We start from the raw sequence: 19,699 nt of genomic DNA, 5'->3' as shown, positions 1-19,699 counted from the left end.
AAGCTGAACAAATAAGGGGGTGATATATGTATCATGAGCATTCGGAAGCTCACCACCTCATTGATTGGGAGACCCAACGAGAAGATTACATAACATGAGAAAGGAAGCCTGCCTTTGTCTTGGTGTTTATTCTTATAATAGTAATCTCATAAAGTAGTTGTTTCTTTCAGATTGGCTCACTTCACTCGGCACCATGGTTTCCTGGTCCATCATGTCATGAGGTGCTTCTTGGTTTCATCACTATTTTCTAGGTGGGGGGTGTATGTACTAGAGTGTCCCTATCTGCTATTCGTCTGATGGGCTTTGGAGTGTTTCCAGAATTGTGCTGCGATGACTATGGAAGAGCATGTGTTGGTCTGTGTTCTGTCTCTCACCTATTTGGGACACATACCCAGCGGAGGTATTGCTGAATTGCATAGTATTTCTATTCTCAATTGATTTAGGGAGTGCTAGATCACTTTCCACAATGATTATACATGTTTACAAGTGCACAAGAAGTAGATAAGTTCTGATCTCCCCAACCCTCTCCAGCATGTATTGTTTTCTTTTCTTTCTTTCTTTTTCTGAATTGAGCTATCCTTATGGGTGTACGGTGATATCGCATCCTTGTTTTGATTCGCACCTCCCAGATGGCAAGTGCCTACGAGCATTTCCTCATGTGTTTCTTAGCCACTTAAGTGTCATTTTGGTGAACTGTTTGTCTTTTGCCCAATTTTTCATTGAACTTTTTGGTTTTTCTATGGAAGTGTTGCAGAATTCTATGGAATTTAGGATTTGCTACCTTGTTTGTTGTGTCGTCGCTAAAGTTTCTTTTCCCATCCCCTGGGATCTCTTTTGATGAAATCTTTTGATGCACACAAGTATCTTATTTCTAGCTGGGTGCAGTCATATATTTTGTTTTCTGGCTTCCACAACATTCATGCCTCTTTCACCTCACCAAAGACCACATGCCATCCAACCAGTCAGTCATAGTGGCGCAGATTAAAAGCTGGGAACCATTAGATTGGGCCCAGCATTTGCCATGGACAGGCTGCCAAGACAAGTGTGTGCTTCAGGCTCAAGCACATCATCAATTTTTCCCCATACATGGACTTGACACTGATGCCATTATGGCTTGTGAACTCATCACGCTGATTCATAACCCCCGGAATGATTCTGTGAGAGCAGGAACCTTTATAAGCAAATCCTTTCTCCCCAGTGCTCAGAGTGTGAAGATTGTTTGCTGTCTGTGGAATTTTGTCTGCAAACAGCTGCAAAGAGATCTGTCCCAGAGGCTCTCTGTCGATGGCTCTGTCGAAAAACATAGCAGGGCTGACCATGGCTGAATGTAACAGGATGAGACAAGACTACAAATTCAGGCAGTGAGTCTTCAAAGTTTGGGTTGGAACTTGCTTGATGACTATCTTTATTTCTTCTTTCATTATGGATCAGTTAGTTTCCTACATTCATCTGTGATAATTTTGGAAGACTGCATATTTCTAGGGATTTGTTCATTTATTTTAGGCTGGTACACTTGTTGAAGTACAGTCCTCTATAACAATGTATTATTCTTTTTATTCCATTTGGATCTGTTATGATGTCACCGTTTTCATCTCTAATTCTAGATATTTGAATCTTCTCTTTCTGTTCCTTTGTTAAACTTGCTAGCAGTTTGTCAATTTTGTTAATACTTTCTAAGAACCAATTTCTTGTTTTCCGTATCTTTTTTTCAAGTGTGTGTTGATTGCCTTTCTGGAAATTGCTTTTGCTGTGTCCCAAAGGTCTTATTGTACCTGTTCGTTTCAAGGAATTTCTTAATTTTACTTCTTATTTGATCCAACAACCAGTTGTTTTTTAAATTGTATGTTGCTCAGCCTCCATGTGTTTGGTTTTTGTGTTCTTCTTTCTATTGTTGGTTTTATAGCATTGTGATCTGAGAAAATGGATTCTTGAATCTGAATGTTTTTTCTAACTTATTAATGCTTGCTTTGTTGCCTAGCATGTGGTCTGTTCTGGAGTACATAATCATGTGTGCTAGAGAAGAATGCACACTGTGTTGTTTCGGGGTGGAGTGCTCTGTGCATGTCTAGATCAAGCTGGGTGGTTGTGTTCTCTATCTATTTAGTTTCTTTCCTGATGATCTGCATTTCCTTGAGGAAGTTGAAGACCACTACTATTGTTGTAAAGCTATTTCTCTTTTCAACTCTATGAGGATTTGATTGGTGCATGAGGGGGTACCCCCCCCAAAAAAAAACAGTAAAAATGCTCCCCTGGGTACAGCTTTCATAATACACATTTTTCCCCCACGAGGTAAGCATCAAGCAACTCTCTCTGAGTTAGTGCACCCAGTGGCATCACCTGGGAAGGTTCTCTCTGGTTACAGTGAACTGTTTCGTAAAGCAGTTTCACTCAAACCATGTTTTTTGTGATGGCCGATTTAAGACAACAGCATGCATGCATCTGTGAAGTTTTGTTTCCTGCTTGGGAAAAAATGTTTTGTAATATTTCATTGTTTTTAAATGTTTTACTTTGTGGCTTAGTGTAGGGTTTAATTTGGAGAACGTTAATTATGTGCACTGGGAAATAAAGCACATCGTGCTGCCGTTGGGAGGTATTCTGTATATGTCAAAGAGGTCAGGTATTCTGTATGTGTCAAAGAGGTCAGGTTGATTGCCTTACTTAGTTCTTTGTTGGGTTCATAGGTGTTATTACGGCTATATCTGCTTGTTCGGTTGTTCTTTTAATCTTTACGTTCTTCTTCGTCTTTCATGATAGATTCTGGTTTAAAGCCTATAGTATTAGAGATTAATATTGCCACTCCTGGTTTCTTGGTTGCCATTAGCTTGCTAATATTGTTTTTCCCATATTTTGAATTTTAGTCAATTTTTGTCTTTATGTCTATGGTGTGTGTCTTGCAAGCATAATACTTATAGGTCCTGTTTTCTATCCATTCTCTTACTGTTTGACTCTTGATTGATGCATTCAACCCAATTCAGTTCCATTATTGATATATATAAATTTATTGGTCTCATGTTGGTTTGTAATTTTCATATTTTGTGATTTGGTGGTGGTAGTTTCCTTCTGCTCCATAAATTTCTGTTGAATTTCTTCTCGTTGTCAATTTTTTGGTCATTTTTTCCTTTACTGTTATTTTACTATTTACTCGTGTTTTGTGATTTTTTTATCAAGTTTTTTTCACTTTCTTTCAGGCTACCTTATTATATAGCATTTCTCCCACAAATTTAAAGCAGTCTGTTCTTCTTGTGAAGTACGTGGCCTGCTCTCCATTTGAATGTTTTCTATCTATACTTTTCTATTTTATGTGTAATTGTTTTCATTACAAAAAGATATTTCTTGCTCCCTTTCTTCAGTCTTGTTTATTTTATTTTGAGTACCATTTAAGTGGACTGATTTCTTGGTGATGTTGCCTGGTATGTTGATCTCCGGTCAATGTTATTATTGTTATGTACAAAGAACTCCTTTGTAAATTTTTATAAGGTTGGTCTTGTTTTTCAAAATTCTTTTAATTTCTCCATATATGAAAATGCTATTATAAGATTCCTGGTTGGTAATTTTTTTCAATGTTTTGTGGTTTTTAAAATCATTTTATTGGGGCTCATACAGTTCTTATCACAATCCATACATCCATCCATTGTGTCAAGCACATTTGTACATTTGTTGCCATCATCATTCTCAAAACATTTGCTTTCTACTTGAGCCTTTAATATCAGCTCATTTTTCCCTCTCTCCACCTCTCCCTTCCCTCATGAGCCCTTGATAATTTATAAATTATTGTATTTTGTCATATCTTGCCCTGTCTGACATCTCCCTTCACCCACTTTTCTGTTGTCCATTCCCCAGGGAGGAGGTTATATGTAGATCCTTGTAATCGGTTATATATCATTCCATTGCCTTCTTCAGTACATGGTTTCTGCTGAAAAATGCAAGTGTATTCTTACTGGTTCCCTCTGTATGTAATTCTTCTACTTTCTCAAGCTGTTCTCAGGATTATTTTCATATTGCTTACATTAGAAAGTTTGCTTATGATGTGTCATGGTGGTTTTCTTTGAGGTTCTCTGCTGTATGGGGTTCTTCCAGCTTTTCCAGTGATTATTTTCTCCTCTTTTCTGATGCTAGTGAAGTTTTCTTGGACTATATTCTCTGTGGATTTTGATGTTGTTGTTGTTTTTTTTTGCTATTCTGGAACACCAGTGCAGCACAAGTTATTTCTCTTGATAGTATTCTACATAATATTTAAACTTCCTTTGTACTTTTATGCTTGTATTATACTGGCTAACACATAGTTTGTTGCCTCAAAAGTCAGACTTGTTTCTGGGTACATATGACCTGCTGATTCAAAAAAATGACATGAGCTTTCCCTTATCAGCTCTAGGTTTTGATATATCGAACATATGCAGTATACTATTCTTCACTGTGCTTGCCCATACCAAAATCAGGATATTGTAATAAAGTTGTTAGCCTGAGATAGAAGAAATGCATGTTGGTTTTAAAGTAGTTTGTGTTGTACTAAAACGTTAGGTCAAGTTATACTTCATATGGTGTCCTTTGATCTAAATAAATAGTTAAATAGTGTAAATTACAAGAACTTGGGATTTTCCCCATGTATCACCTTACTTTTATTAGGAAGCAAGTAACAGTGGTTTCAATGTGTTAACTTTAAAAGGGCTAGAAATAAGTATCACTAGATGGTAAATAAGGAGCCCAGTGGCATAGTGGGTGATGTGTTTGACTGCTAACTATAAGGTCAGTTATTAAAGCCCACCAGCTGTTCTTAGAGAAGAAGATGAGACTTTTTTCTCCTATAAAGATTTACAGCCTCAGAAACCCATAGAAGTTCCACTGTATCCTACAGGGTTGCTATGAGTTACAGTAGACTGACTGGTAGTTAATTTGGTACAATAAATAGACATTGAAATGTTCTGAAACCCCAAATGGGTCTGTCAGAGTTCAAACACCTTTATTAAAAATTTAAAAATTGTTATAAGATGGCACAACTTTGCCTCCTATGCACAGAAACTCTTAAAAGAAAAGTAAGAATTTTTCTTATGAAAAAGCTTGGAGTCGATCTCAGCTTTTAACACAAATTATTCATTTAACACAAATTATACATAAATGATTACATATATACATATGTATACATGTATACATATATATTAAAATGTGTCCTGAAATTTTTACTGCATAAAACATAAAAAAAGAAAACCTTAGATCTTCAAAATATTCGTGAAAATTGCTGTAAAGTATCACATTTTCCAAACACTAAATTGCTCTAACACCTTCCCTATATATGCCTTTTCAATTTCCTTTCGACTCTTCCCAAGCTGTGTTCTGCCTTTGCAGTGTCTGACTTGTAGTCCCTGTATGTACTGCACAGCCTCCCACACCAGAAAGGAAAACCTGCTGCCGTCTCATTGACCCTAACTCATCGTGACCCTACTGGACAGAGAAGAACTGCCCTTGAGTTTCCAAACCTTCCAAATATTTGAAGGCTGCAGAGCTACTGGTGGGTTTGAATCACTGACATTATGATTGGTGTTCAATGTGGAGACAACCAGCCACCATGAGTCCACATAGAGCTTCTCTTGGGAGACCCTTAATATTTTCAAATATTTCTTATCTTTTTAGAGATATTCTGTAATGTGTGGGTCCATATTCCTCCCATATTTAAAACCAGGATGATAAACTAATAATTTACCATATATACTCAGTATAAACTGAGTTTTTCAGCATATTTTTAAATGCAGTGTTTTGGTAAAATTAGGACCTTCGGCTAATATTCGAGTCGGCTTATACTTGAATACATGCGCTAGTATAACTAGCTGAAAATATAATGGAATGCCCTATCTAAGAAACTAGAGCTGAATTGGTCCAGCAATGAAATTTTCTGATTCAGCACTCCAAATAACCAAGGAACATGCTTAAAAACCATGACACCAAGAAACATATTTTTGGTGTTGGGCTATGGCTGATTATTCTTCTTGTAGATTTGAATTGGGGTATTTGTCTGCAAGCTCACGAATTCAGCCTTCCATTCTTTCAGGTCTATTGTTTTGCTCTTTTAAAGTATTATCTAGTTCTATTAGTATAAATATTCTGTCGTTTTTTTTCTTTTTGTTTTTTGGTATGGCGTCTAATTTTCCTTTCTTCTTTTTTATGCATCTCTTTCTATCTCTTTCTCCATTTGCAGAAAATCCCTCAACATCATTCTTCTGACTCATTTTCTTGTAGTTCCAGTGCTTTTTCTTCTTCAGGACTATCTCTCAGCTCTGTAGATTGAGGGCGTGTTTCTTGCCGTCTGTCTTACTTCTTGTATGACTTAAGATTGTCTGTTGTCTTCAAGACACTGTGATGCAATGTGGGGTAGGAGGAGTGGCTGGGACATGTGGGGGCAGTGAGTTCCATCAAGCGGTGCAAGAAAGGAATAATAAAAATAAAAATAACAGCAACAATGACAGTAACAACAGGCTTTTTTAATTAATAAAATTGCACGTAACCACATCTATGGGAACCCCACACATACTCAGAACCTGCAGCTTGTTTCTGGTTCTCAGTCACTCGTGTGTGGTTATCAACCCTACTCAGAGTCCTCAAAAATGAAGTGTACTACCCTGAGGAATCCGGGGTCTTTTGTGGATAAAGGGGCTGTGGGGAGTTAGGGATTATTCCCTCCTCTTGTGTCCTATGTCTCTTTGCTGGTGGCTTGTCAAATCATCAGAAAAGAAACACGGAGGTGGGAGGGGGGGCTGTTATTTTGTCCCCAGTCTGGAATCCTTTCCTTTGTATGTCTTCCATGGATGTCAGGTGTTATAGGTGTGAGGCTTGGTTTTCCCTGTGTTTCCGCTGGCAGTTCATCATTACAGAAGAAAGAAGGTAGGGGAAAACCTAAAATCATAAAGTTCAGCAATGGTACCCATTTTTTGCCTCAGGACAATTTAGGAGCTCACAGAGTGTCAGAGCCTGGTCCATCCATGTGACCTCAGCCTCTGCCACCTGGAATGCACTACTGCCGGGGCTCTGGGGAGTCAGCTGTGAGGAAACCAAATGTTTCACTGTGCCTCCCATGCTCTGTGGCTTTTCTACCTGCTCTGTCTTTGGCCCGCGGTCTTGGCTGCCTTATATGTAGAGGTGACAACCTGCCCAGTTACCTGGTGGGTGTGAGGAGCCACGGGGGTGTCCACCTCTCTCGTTGTTTCAACAGCATGAGGACTTGTTCTGCTGGGAGCTGAGCTGGGGTTATATCTCAGTGGTCCCCGGTTATTCTCAGAGGAGACAGAGGTTTTCCAGCAGTTCAAGCTGTTTCATTCCAGTAAGTGCACAATCGCTGATGACTGCTTGTGAATTCTGCTCCCCGGTTTCCCCGTAAGGGCATTTTGGCCAGCTCAGCTATACCTTCCTCCACATTTCTCCTCCGCCTGTGCTTTCTGGCTTTGTTGTTGTGGGGGGAACAAGCAGCACATCTGTCTATATTGCTAGATTTTACTAAAAGTTCAAAAGTGTATCTAATCTTTACTTTTTAATACCAATCAATGGAGACTGACTATAGCTATAGCAACACTGAGTCCCCCATGGTTTTGCAAACTTGATGTTTTACAAGCACATAATTGGGTGGGTGGGTGGGAGGGAAGTGTGGTGCTTCAGGCTTTCATTCCTGGACCGAGGGTGAAGAGATGCAAGGAAACCTTCAGAAAGAAGCCGACTGCGCCCAGGGCGCGACCTACCAAAAGAACCAACTATCGCAGAAGCGGAGGATGAAGTGGGATAATCTGAACACTCTGGTTTGATGCCACCACCCTAGCATCCTTCTGGCGACCTCTCTAGCCACAAAGGAAAGTGCCTGATTAAAGAGGGAGGTTTGATTATAGTAAAGCAGTCATCACAGTTGCTGACCTCTCTCATCGAGCAGACATGTTTGTGGGACCGTGGGTCAATGCTAATTTTATGGACAGACGGTCTCCCTCTCGTTTGGGAGGCTTTCATGCAGCAATGGCGGTGTAAGAAACCCATCAAAGAACACCATCCTTCTGGCAGGCTTCTTCTACGTGGCTCTAATGTCGCCACTGTCTTTTCGTACTTGCTGTTTCCCGTCACAGTTCACCGTGCTCGTGCTCGCTCTCGCACTATCTCTTTCCCTCTCTCACTTTGTACCTCACGCTTTCAGTATAGAATTGGGTGTACAGGTTCCTGATGTGGGGGTAGATGTCACAGGCTTTAGAAATCACCATGCACTGTAGTGAATGCACTTGGAATTTCATGAGTAAGACGATCTTCTCAGAAGGTGATCATCTCTCAATGTGCATCACTCGGTATTACTCAATCTATAAGGGTCAGTGAGCTGGAAATCTGGTTTGAAGCTGTGGGTTTTTTTCTCTTAATACATAATTTTAGACATAAATACTTGTGAATTTAAATGAATAAATATGAACTCTTTAAGAAATTTGTTTTCAGCAAGTAGTCAAAAAAAAAAAAACAATCCAACATGGGAAGGGCTAGATATGATCGTTTAAGGATATACTGAGGAGAATGGGACATACGTAAAGGAAAGTTAAATATAATGATGAAAAAAATTGCAAAACCAAAAAACAAGCCCAAACCATTTCCAGCGGAGTAACTTTTGATTCTTAGCAATGATGTGTGTGTCAGAGTACAACTGTGCTCCCGAAGATGTTCATGGCTGTGACTACAGAAGCAGACTGACAGGTGTAGGTGTGTGTGTGTGTGTGTGTGTGTGTGTGTGTGTGTGTGTGTGTGTGTGTCCGTCCTTCTGGGTGGATTCAAACAACTAACTTATTGGTTACCAGTCAAGTGCTTAGCCATATTCCCTAACCAGGAATTCATACAATAGAAAATAGAGAAATATCTCTAAAGAGCCACAGGCTGCACAAGGCTGAAATTTCGAATCCTATGCTCTCAACATCTGCAAAAACCCAGGTAAGTGAAAAACGAATGCTGGGATCTCAATTATTGATCGGTATAGAAAGGCTTCCTAGAGAAAGACCATCTCCTGTTCTTGCCCTTTGAATCTATGAACTGAATTCGCCAGAAAGTATTTAACGCCTGCGTCCTTGTGAGACCCCCCGCTCCTGGTTCACGAGGTCAGAATTGTGAGCTAATTCACTTGCACTTGTCACCTCTAGTACCCTGACCACCCCAACCATTTCTCACAGTCACAAAACCCCACATGGTGTGGGCACGCCACACTTGCTCAGTGAGCAAATGTGCTCGACTTGCCCATCCCACGATCATGCTGAGAAGAGAGGCAGAGGGAGCCGTACCCATACCTGGACTCGAGTGATGTGCAGATACATGATACACGCCATCAAGAAGCCAATGCAGAACACAAGCAGGACCAGGACAAGTAGGCTTCTGGAGAGACAGAACCACAGTTCACTGCTGGCTGAGGGTCAGGTGGAACCTCCTCTTCTCCCAGCCAATATATACCACAGCCCTCCTCCCAGGAAGGCTGCCTACCTCCGTGTCTCTGGGGACGTGCCTATGGCTGGTTAGTCTCTAGAGACAGGTGAGCAGGACCCTGCTCACATCCACTGCATTCCATCCAGCTACCAACCACCTCCGAGATCTCAGCCTGGCTTGAGGGCCACCAATTTTGATAGAGCTTCCTTTCTTTCCAGGAAACATTGGATGTTCCTAGACTCCAAGTCTTCTAGGTTCTTTTGTTGAGCTACACCCGGGAAGGATATTGCTAGGAAAAGCTGACTATGTGGATTCTGATTCTTATGAAGCTGGTCCCTGTGTGTTCACGGTTGTACCTGTGCAGGTGTAGATGGGAGTGTGTGTTCACACATCCACAAGGAATGTCTTTCTCAGTAGATATGGGGTAGCTTCTATTGGTTTTTTGGAAGCTCCAGGGAGAATTTATTCCCCCTATAAAGGTTTTATTAAAAATATGGTACAACTGGAAGAAAAGTAAGAAATGAAGAGTTTCTGATGTTCTCCTTACCAGAAAACAAAAACGCCAAACTACTTTAATTACCTGATGATTAACAATTATTGAAATGACTATATTTATTTGTACATGTTTATTATAAATGTACTATATTTATTAAGTACAGTTTTAAAAGGACTTCTAATTTGAGTGTTTCTGGAAGTGCCACGCACCGGGACATCAATTCATCCACTCAGTGGATTGTTTTCTCCTGGAAAGGCTATGAAGCCAACAGTGCACCTTGCATTCGTGGAGAAACTGAAGCTATATGGGGCGTTAGAGTAGCATACAGATGAGCTTAGAAATAAAGACTGAGCAGTCGGACACTATTTGTCACCAAGACTTGTAAAAAGATTTGTTGCGTGAGTGGATAATTTGTGGGTGGTTGATGGCTTCCCCCAATGCTGAACAGCCGCGGCCCAGCTAGGACTAGCTAGTAGATTAACCTTGAAAACTCAATCACCGACACCAGCAACATGGAGGCTTCAAGGCCTTCTCATGTAACCAAATGCAAGAGCGGTAGCACTTACTGTGGGATAATGAGAAGGTAGACAAGGCCAAGTACGGCAGCCAGAAGGAGGGAGAGAACAACAGCACTGGTGAAGTACTCGTCCTGAAGTTGGTGGTACTAAGAGAGAGACACACACACGAAACACTAAATGGTCACAAGCCACTAAACAGCATGCAGTCTCACAATCACTTGGTGCACTGGCCCGCAAGAGCATCACCCATCCCCAAAGAGAAGAGAAACAGCAACCCAGACTGTCTACCCAACACCTGGTAGGGACTTCGGGGTTTTGACTAACAGTTGAGGCCCAGAGTCACTCACCTTTTGTTCTCGTTCAACATGCTTGTACTTCAGGGTGAAGAAGTTCAAGTCTGCAATCTCCAACTCTGTTTGCCGAGCTTCCAAGAGGCGGCTGATATACCTGTTGACACGTGTGCTGGGTGTAGTGTAGACCACATTGGTAGAGAAAGATGGCCGGTTTTTGAGTTTTTCTGAAGCTGTTCTCAGTGTTCTTCTCTGCCACGAAGAAGAAGACCATTGTCACATCCTCCCGTTATTGAAGCAAACGGTCTGATTCGACTTAACGTCTAGATTCCCGTTCACTGAGCAGTGTGGAGTCTGGGTTGGGATCTGAGATGTAACCCAAGTCACAGCACTTCCAAGAGGTTTAGTCTCAGGCAAGTGACTGAACAACTCTGTCTCTGCATTTGCAAAAAATGGAAATGAAGTAGCACTTTCTTGGCAGCGTGGCTCAGTCGGAGGCAGCTGGAGGTTAGAGATAAAGGCTGAGAACAGCGCTCAGGAAAAGGATCGGCTGCCCTCAGGAAAAGTTCACCCCACGCTGAGAGAAACGCCCTGGATCCAGTAGAGATCCAATGGGCCTCTCACTTCTGACACGGGCTGAGCGCAGAGTGCTGAACTCTGTTCCCACGGCTTCTGCTAAGTCACACGTGTGGGACCAAAAAAAAAAAAAGCCATCCTTTTACCAAAAGCAAAATAGAACCTGAAAATCACTGCGTATAATCTGAGTATCACTAACTTTCTAAGCAGGTCTATATTTAACGCAATTGGGGAGAAAACATGAAAATTTTAAAGATATTACCTCTTTTGGTTTCAGAAACGAGAGAAATGCATTTCTCTCTCACTTCCCCACCCCCCTTGCTGAATATGGTTAAAGATCCTGACATAAAACAAACATGAAAAGAGTCTTAAAGGAAAAATAAAAAAGTCTTAAAAGAGGAAAGAAGAGAGCAGACCCAGAGCCTACAGGAAAGCAGTGAGTCCCTAGAACTCTGCTTTGCATGCTTTGTTTTGTAACCAAAAAGCTGGTAATTAAGAAGTGTCAATGATTACAGGGAAGAGAAAAAAGGAAAAACAGGTCAAGAAGAGCCTGCTCTTTCTGGACAAAAGACTAGGAAAGCAGGAACATATTAAGACAGAACACCTTTAGAAAGATGCTCAGCTCTAAAAAACACAGAAAAAAACTATGACCCTACCCCAATCCAGCGAGCAAAGGTCAATCTTTACCCTAAACCTCACACTTCCTAAAAGCACACATTAAAAATGGTTTACAGATTTAAAGATAAAGCATAAAATTAGGAAACTTATAGAAGAAGGCCCGTACTAAACATTGGGACTTGGGACTATATAAAGGATTCTTGGCGATGACGCCAAACACCATTTTTAAAAAGGAACCGATAAACTGATTCACATTAAAACTTTTGCTCTGCCAAGGATCTGGTTTAAAGAGTGGAAAGACATGACATGGACTGGAAAATAATATTCACAAACACACATTTGCTAAATGAATTACATCTAGAACAGAAAAAGAACAAAGGACATGAAGGGGCATCTCCACAATCAGAAAGAGCATGCAAATGGAAAGTGAGCACGGGGTTAGATGTTGAACATCATTAGCCATCGACTCAGTCCCAAGGCCTGGCGACCCTGAGGGACTGACTAGACCTTCTCGTTAGGGATCCTGAGACTATGAGTCTTTAAGGAGCAGACCGCCTCATCGTGAGGAGTGGCTGGTAGTTTGGACCACAAGCCTTCCGGTGAACAGTCCAGGACTGATCCCATAGCACCACGAGGGCTCACATAAGCCATCAAGAAATGCAAATACTGCTTTGAATGCATTAAAATGACCAAAACAAAAATCAGTAAGCGTGATGGTGTGACATTTCTTAAAGGCTCTTCTACCTATGTGTCTATAACTCACCAATGACTGGATGGGACGATGCAAAGTCAGCATTCATGACACTGATAGAGAGGGTTGGTCACTTTCATCAAAACCCCAGGCTGCACGGATGTGCCATCTGTGAGGCAGCAGCGGAGGCAGAAAGCCCAGGACCATGAGTTGGGCACATTCTAATGTCTGAAGTGGTGGAGGTCAAGACGAAAGCCACCAGAGATGAGCATGGAGACTGCAAGTAAGAGCAAGAGGAGCAACACCCAGGCGAAGGGGCCGTAAAGAATGACAGATTGGCGTGCTGGCTCATGAAGGCAAAGCAAAAGCGACCGGGTAGCTGAGAGGCAGAGGATGGGAGAGAGACTTGGCTGCCGCCTAAAGAGAGGTGTTGGTGTGGACCCACAGCTTCATCCTCACTGTCTGCTGATTCTAAATGGTGGTAACCCGTGAGTATAGTCTGTGAGCTCAGTGTAGCCTTTGCAACGAACGGTCTAACCCAGCACAGAAATAGAACGGGTTAAAGAAGGAAATTGGAGCAGAAAGGGATGCCAGACCCCTGCCGCTTGGCCACAGGGATGCCAGAGGAGGTCAGAGGTGGCCCCCACACCATTCACTGCAGCAAGAAAGCCAAGTGTCCGCAAGAGATACACGGATAACATACGTTGCTAGTAGGGACTCAAAATAGTAAGAATTGAGATTCTTTTTTAAAGTCTTGCTCATTTTGAAGTGGAATTTGGCTCTCGACATGTCTTCTTTGCTCAGCTGTGGGCAGGGCTGTGGTTTCAGATACTCAAGAACCAGACTGCTTGGGTGAGTTCTCACTTAGCTACTCAGGAACTTCTCTGCCTCAGTGTCTTGACCTTTCTCGGTACCAATTTCCTCATGGGTCAAATGGAGATGTTAGTGGCCCCAGGAAGAAAGGCCTGGAGATCAACTTCCAAGAACCGTCCAGTGAAAACCCTGTGGATCACAAAGATCTGACCACTAACTGACTGACCAGCGGCACAGGACTGGGCAGTGTCTTTCTCCATTGTGCATGGGGTCGCCATGAGTGGGGGGCTGGCTGGACAGCAGCTGACAACACTCTGGAGAATCCGATACCCATGTGTCTCTGAGCGAGAGCATTCCCGAGCACAGAGGGCCTCCTCACTACCGGCTCTTACCACTGTTACTCATAGGGCGTGTTCTTACTGTACAGAAACCAAACTGAGAACAATAGGCCCCAGGGATCGTTTCCCAGACATCACAAGATCCCGTTCCATCCCGTTCATTCTCAGTAAATCAAGTGCCTACTTCAATATTCTGTGTCCTCAGCAGGTAAAGGGGAGTCTTCTTAGAAGAGTGCGCCCGGGACACAAACAGACATCTCGCCTATTGGCCAGCACAGAGCAAGAGGCCAGCAGGCATCTGCTCTGTTCACTGAGAGTGCTGTTGGGGTGGCCTGAAGGGAAGCCAGCCTGGGTGTGCTGGCTAGGGAGTGGATGCCAAAGACTGGTGTGGTTGTGGCCTTCACGTTGCTTCTCTTCCCCCTACACTCTGGTTCTCAAGCAGCCATTACATTCTGTCTTAGGCTGACACACGATATTAGAGTCTCCTTCCAAGTCCGAGGCAGCACTTCCTTGAGCTCGAATCTTGGCACACTCTCTGAGCCTCAGCCTCAACACTGCCAGGAACTCATTAGAAACACATGGTAGACCTCCTAGGAGGGTCGTATCCGGTCTGAGACGCACTACTTCACTCTACCTCCCATTTTGAAAAGAACACCATCAAGGCTTAATCTAGCAAAGTGAGTCTTTGGGAAGAAAATGTGCGGGTTGAACAACAGACAAGAGGGTGAGGGGAGACATCAGACAGTGCAAGACACGAAAAAATAATAATAATTTGTAAATTGTCAAGGGTTCATGAGGGAGGGGGGGGGAATGAGGAGCTGATACCAAGGGCTCAAGTCGAGAGAAAATGCTTTGAAAACGATAATGGCAACATATGTACAAATGTGCTTGACACAATGGATGGATGTATGGATTGGGATCAGAGTTGTAAAAGGCCCCAATAAAATGATTTTTTTTTAAAAGAGCCTCAATTCACAAAGGATTTTTCAGGAACAACAGCTGCAAAGGTCTCTGACATGAATGTATGCCAGTGCCGGCTACTGCCTCCCAACATCCACCTATGGACCCTCTTCTCTAGTAACGAGGCAATAACATGGCCGATGGCTGGGCATACGGCGGCTCTTTCCGTAAGAACATGTGGCTCTGGAGTAAAATGAAAATAAAACTATCATAGTTTTTAAAGGATATTATTCAAATAAGGGTGATTTCACTTGTTTGTAAAAATATAATTATGGTATCTCTACTCTCACTGTTGGCCCTGAGGGGGCTATCTATCCTGGATTCCCTGTGTTGCAGGCTCTTATCTGTAGCAGTGTGCATGTTCTGGTCTAATCTGATCTGTAAGGTAAAATTGAGGTCATGTTAGTGGGGGGAAAGGAAGCAACAAAGAACTAGAGGAAAGTTGTGTGCTTCATCGGTGCTATACTGCACCCTGACTGGCTCATCTCTTCCTTGTGACCCTTCCGTGAGGGGATGTCCAATTGTCTACAGATGGGCTTTGGGTCTCCACTCCATGCACCAGCACCACCCCCAATTCACACTGGGTATGATTTTGTCTGGGTCTTGGATACCTGATACCTGGTCCCATCGACACCATCAAGGGTTCATGAGGGAGGGAGCTCTCAAATCATTTTTAAAGTGTTGTGAGGGGCGGGACTGACTCTTCCATCTCAAAATTTTGCTGACTCTTGATATGGCCAATTCCCTGCCCTTGGCCTTTGTAGCTGGATCTGGTTAATGAGCTATAAGCAGAGTGTTGTTTGAGGATGACAGAAAGCATCTCCCCCACTACTTCCCTCCTCCAGCCCTGCCCCAGCTACCGATTACAATGTGTATTTAATGACTATAGCCTCAGTACTTATCTTGGCCCATGAAGTGATACACTGAGCAAACTGTAATAGAAAAACAGAAGCGGTCAGGTCCAAAATAATTGTGAGGCCAGGGATGTACTCGACATAGACCATCTCTCAGATCAGGAGGTGCCGGTGGGCACAGAACCCTCCGCTCAGGTCAGAGAGTTGTTTGACATGGAACCTGCACTCAAGTCAATGGTCTGATAGACACAGGATCGTCCCCAATTCAGGGAGTTAGCAGAACGATACTTAACTCACTGTGCTGTCAGGGAGCTATTTTCTTGAAATGATTTAGACATATGTGATCACGTGTAACAACAACAATAAAATGCCCATGATGGTCATTGGTAAAAATGTGTTTATTGCAAGTTATTAAAGTCAGAAATAAAAAGACTGATTTTTCAATTACTATCATTTAATAAAGAATGGAAGAGAAGAAACAAAACTACCAGCTATTTGAAACATCATCTATCAAGATAATTAAATTTTAAAATGTATTAGAAACTGTTTCAATAAGGATGGACCAAAGGCAAGCTGAAATTATAATCCCATTAAATTCAGATATTAAGGATGGAATTTTTTTTCAATAAATGTATAGCTACACTTGAAACAAAAAGATCTAGAGAGTAGCTATGGAGGAACACCTGTTGGACCTGAACAGAGAAATCAGAAGACACCGAACCTATTATACTGGAAATAGACTTAAAAGGCTTTAAAAAGTTAGTGTGAGAGTTTGGGGTTGCCGTGACCGCCAACTGGGCAGACAAAACTACACAGACCAAAGATCTAAGTGGCCAACTACACAAACCAAAGATCCAAGGATCTGTATACGCTTCATCCATATGAAGCAGATGTGGATGATAATCCCGGGACCTTGCACTTCAGGAAAGCATAGACAAGCGTACTGAATCCTGTCCAGGAGAAGAAGCGAAACAAAAGCAGCCAGACGGGTGAATTATCAGCTGATCTGGCAAGGTCCATGTATCTTGAACTCTTGCAAGTAGAATTCCAACAAGACAGAATCCTGAAACCCCAAAAGCTCTTATAATCTGCTCACGTGGGACAAGGTCCGGGGCCCACACTGGTGGCTGACAATGCGAAAGGCAGTGTCCTCTCTTGTCCCCGCCCATTCTCGTGACCAGAAGAGTAGCCAGCTCCCACTCTCACTGGTTCCAGCCAGCAGGCAGTTGCCTCCTCCCACTACCTCCACACAGCCCTGCTCTGCCTGACACTGGAGCTGCACCATGTGGACGGGGCTCCCAGGACATCCCGGTATGGGAACTCTGCACATTAGACCCTAGAGATACAGGGGCGCACAACCAGACTATCTCTGTACACCCGATGTATGCAAGAACTCCTTCTAGAACTACCTTCCCTGTCTCCAGCTGCCCTCTGAACCCAAGAGTTGCTTCCAGGAACAAGGGCCTGGCACCAGCCATCCTCTGACCCTGCACACGCTGCTTCTGGGTCTTGCTTGACTCCAGATACCAGCTCAGTCAGCCGGTAGGAACTCCATAAGACACCAATCTCTCTCCCTCACCCCAATCCCACCTCTCCTCCGGAACGGCGTGGCTAACAAAGGGTCCTGGCTTTCTCTGCTCTAGTTCCTGCCCCTACCCAAGTTTCCTTTCTTTCCCACGCCGCCCTCCATTTCTTTGATTTCTATTTTTTGGGGAATTCTGGTGGCAAAGAGGTTATGCATTGGGCTGCTAACTCCAAGGTCAGCAGCTCAAAGCGACAGCTGGAAAAGATGTGACTTTCTCTCCTGTAAGGAGTTACAGCCTCGGGAACCCACAAGAGCACTTCCACCCTGTCCTGAAGGATCGCTGTGAGGGCCATCAACGCATGGCCGCGAGTCTGGGGGTTGGGATCTCTCTTGTCTTCATTCTTTCTTTTCCTCAATTTCTCTCTCCTCCCCCCCACCCCTTCTTTTTCTTGTATCTCAGTTTATTTTCTTAACTATGTTCTTTTTAGCTTTACTTTTTCTACCTTCCAAGTGTTGCTTATTGTGTTTTTATCTTCCCTTATTTTCATTGGACTCTCCTTTTTAGTCATTATAGTCTCTGTTCTTGTCCTCCTTGGCCTGTTTTCCCCTGCTTATTTAAAAAATAATAATAACATTTTTGCTGTTCTTTTGCTGTTGGTGGTGGTGTTTGTTTTCTTGTCTCACCTGACAAGAGAAAGCAACACTGCCTGAGTAACCAGCCATACTCGAGCCTCCTGCCAAGGCCATGACCACTCTCCTGTATCATGTCATAATTCATAGACAGCAGTCCACACCAGCCCAAACCAGCCTTCGCTGGGCTACGTTAGCAGTAAACGGAGAACAGTATACACACATTTTCTACCACCAGGAGACAGGCAGTGAGTGCTTAAAAACAACACAATATACAACTATCAATCAAATACAACACCACACTTTCTCAGTGACAACAATTTCAGTTCACATCATGGGGGGGGGGGGCGCTTAGAACTCTGAGGAAAAATGGTAACCAAGATGGAGACATGGAAACAGAAAAGAGTAAGGCAATGGGCTAAGTGATGGTACAATAAAGGGATTGTAATGAATGAGTTGAAACAAAAGGTTCATGAACCATTGCATGTAAAATGATCACCTACTCTGAACCTTTCCTCAATTCATAATAAAAAGTTAAAAAACGAAGCAAAAACAGCGTGGATGAAGGCTCAGGAAGCTCTTTTGTGGATGGGAGTAAGCAGGGAATCACTTGCTAACAAGGAGAGGAACGATGAGGTGGTCGTGCTCCCATAGACTTAAAGTCTTGGAGACCCAAGGGGCAAGTCTACTTTCCTATAGGGTTGCCATGATTTGGAATCCGCCCCATGGCAGTGACTTTGGTTTGAATGTCTCCATGATCCTTACAATGGCTTCATATCCATGAGGAAGATGCACAATGGGAAAGCAAGACAGAAGGATTAACTGTGAGGCTTGTCAGAGCTATAGTACTAGCAAGAACCACTGAACATCCCATAGACAGCTGGAATGGAAAAATCGGTCTTAAAAGAAGTATAACCAGATGAACTCTTACAAGTCTCATAGGGACCCGGTAGCACAGGGCGGACCTGCCTCCCTAGCCTCCCGACTGGCACTCCTATGACAGCAGAAAGTCCCGTCTGTCTCCTTTGGGCAGATGTGGTCCAAACTGCCTGACTCAGCGGCAGTAAGTTATTTTGTTCTTTAATCCTTATAAGGGAGGATTGTGAGACTTCATCTTGCTTATTTGGAACACACAATCAGAGACTACAACTTGCTAGTCAAGGTCACCAGGCTTTGTAAGGCAGAGGGCCAGTGAAAATCTTCCGTGGGACAGGTTGACACATAACTATAACAATGAGCTCAAACATGTCAAAGAACATGAAGGAGCAGCCAACGCTCAGTTGTGTCATACATAAGGCTGTCATCAGTCAACACTGACGCTGCATGCAACGTCTCCAACATGAAACCTATGCATACTAGTTAACCTAATAAGTCCACTGCAGGGACATTCCCCTTGGTTATACTTATAAACGTTCACTGAGACAGAGGATGTAAAAAGGGATGTTCCTAGCACTGATAGGTCTTAGGAATATGGGAAGCTAGAAAAAATATTCCCTGTCTATGAACAAGAAACTGGCTAAGTCCATTAATAGGGCAACATTATAAGGCCAGATGGCCACTTTAAAACTGGCTCCGATCCATACATACTGCTAAGAAAGTAAGATTTATGATTGAGTTAAAAGTCACAACACAAGGCAGGGTGGTGCCCCTATTTGCATGAGTTTTTGACACATACATAAATTACTTTCTGGAAAAATAAAATGGTAAACAGGAATTTGACTTTTCCTGTGTACCTATGATCATGAGTTTAAAAAAGTAAACATAATTAAGCACTTTGAGGTATAAGAATAAAGACAAAAGTAGTAACATTAAGGGGGAAAAGAGAGCAGGAGGCTTCTGGGTACAGATTTTAGAAGAGACGAATCCAAGGCAGATATTGAAAAACAAAAACAAAACTGACTCATGACAAGTCTCCAGGGCAGGATCAAAGCGACCTGTGGGTTTCTGGGACTGTGACTCATCACAGGGGTAAAAAGCCT

The 19,699-nt window shown here is 42.8% G+C and overlaps 1 protein-coding gene across 1 annotated transcript in view; it reads right to left on the bottom strand.

Annotated features, from left to right (window-relative positions):
- The window catches only part of ADCY1 (adenylate cyclase 1), a 226,498-nt gene that overhangs the window by 51,067 nt on the left and 155,732 nt on the right, over nucleotides 1-19,699 (bottom strand). Inside the window, exons 9-11 of the mRNA XM_075558128.1 lie at nucleotides 10,773-10,967; nucleotides 10,474-10,571; nucleotides 9,279-9,363 (exon numbers count right to left, since the gene is read on the bottom strand). Of these exons, the coding sequence (XP_075414243.1) occupies nucleotides 9,279-9,363; nucleotides 10,474-10,571; nucleotides 10,773-10,967 (378 nt within the window). The remainder of the gene's footprint in view (nucleotides 1-9,278; nucleotides 9,364-10,473; nucleotides 10,572-10,772; nucleotides 10,968-19,699) is intronic.

This window comes from Tenrec ecaudatus, chromosome 9, assembly GCF_050624435.1.
Source record: "Tenrec ecaudatus isolate mTenEca1 chromosome 9, mTenEca1.hap1, whole genome shotgun sequence".
NCBI lineage: Eukaryota > Metazoa > Chordata > Mammalia > Afrosoricida > Tenrecidae > Tenrec > Tenrec ecaudatus.
The sequence above is the reverse complement of the archived record's forward strand: the minus strand, read 5'-3'. Positions and strand labels throughout refer to the sequence as shown.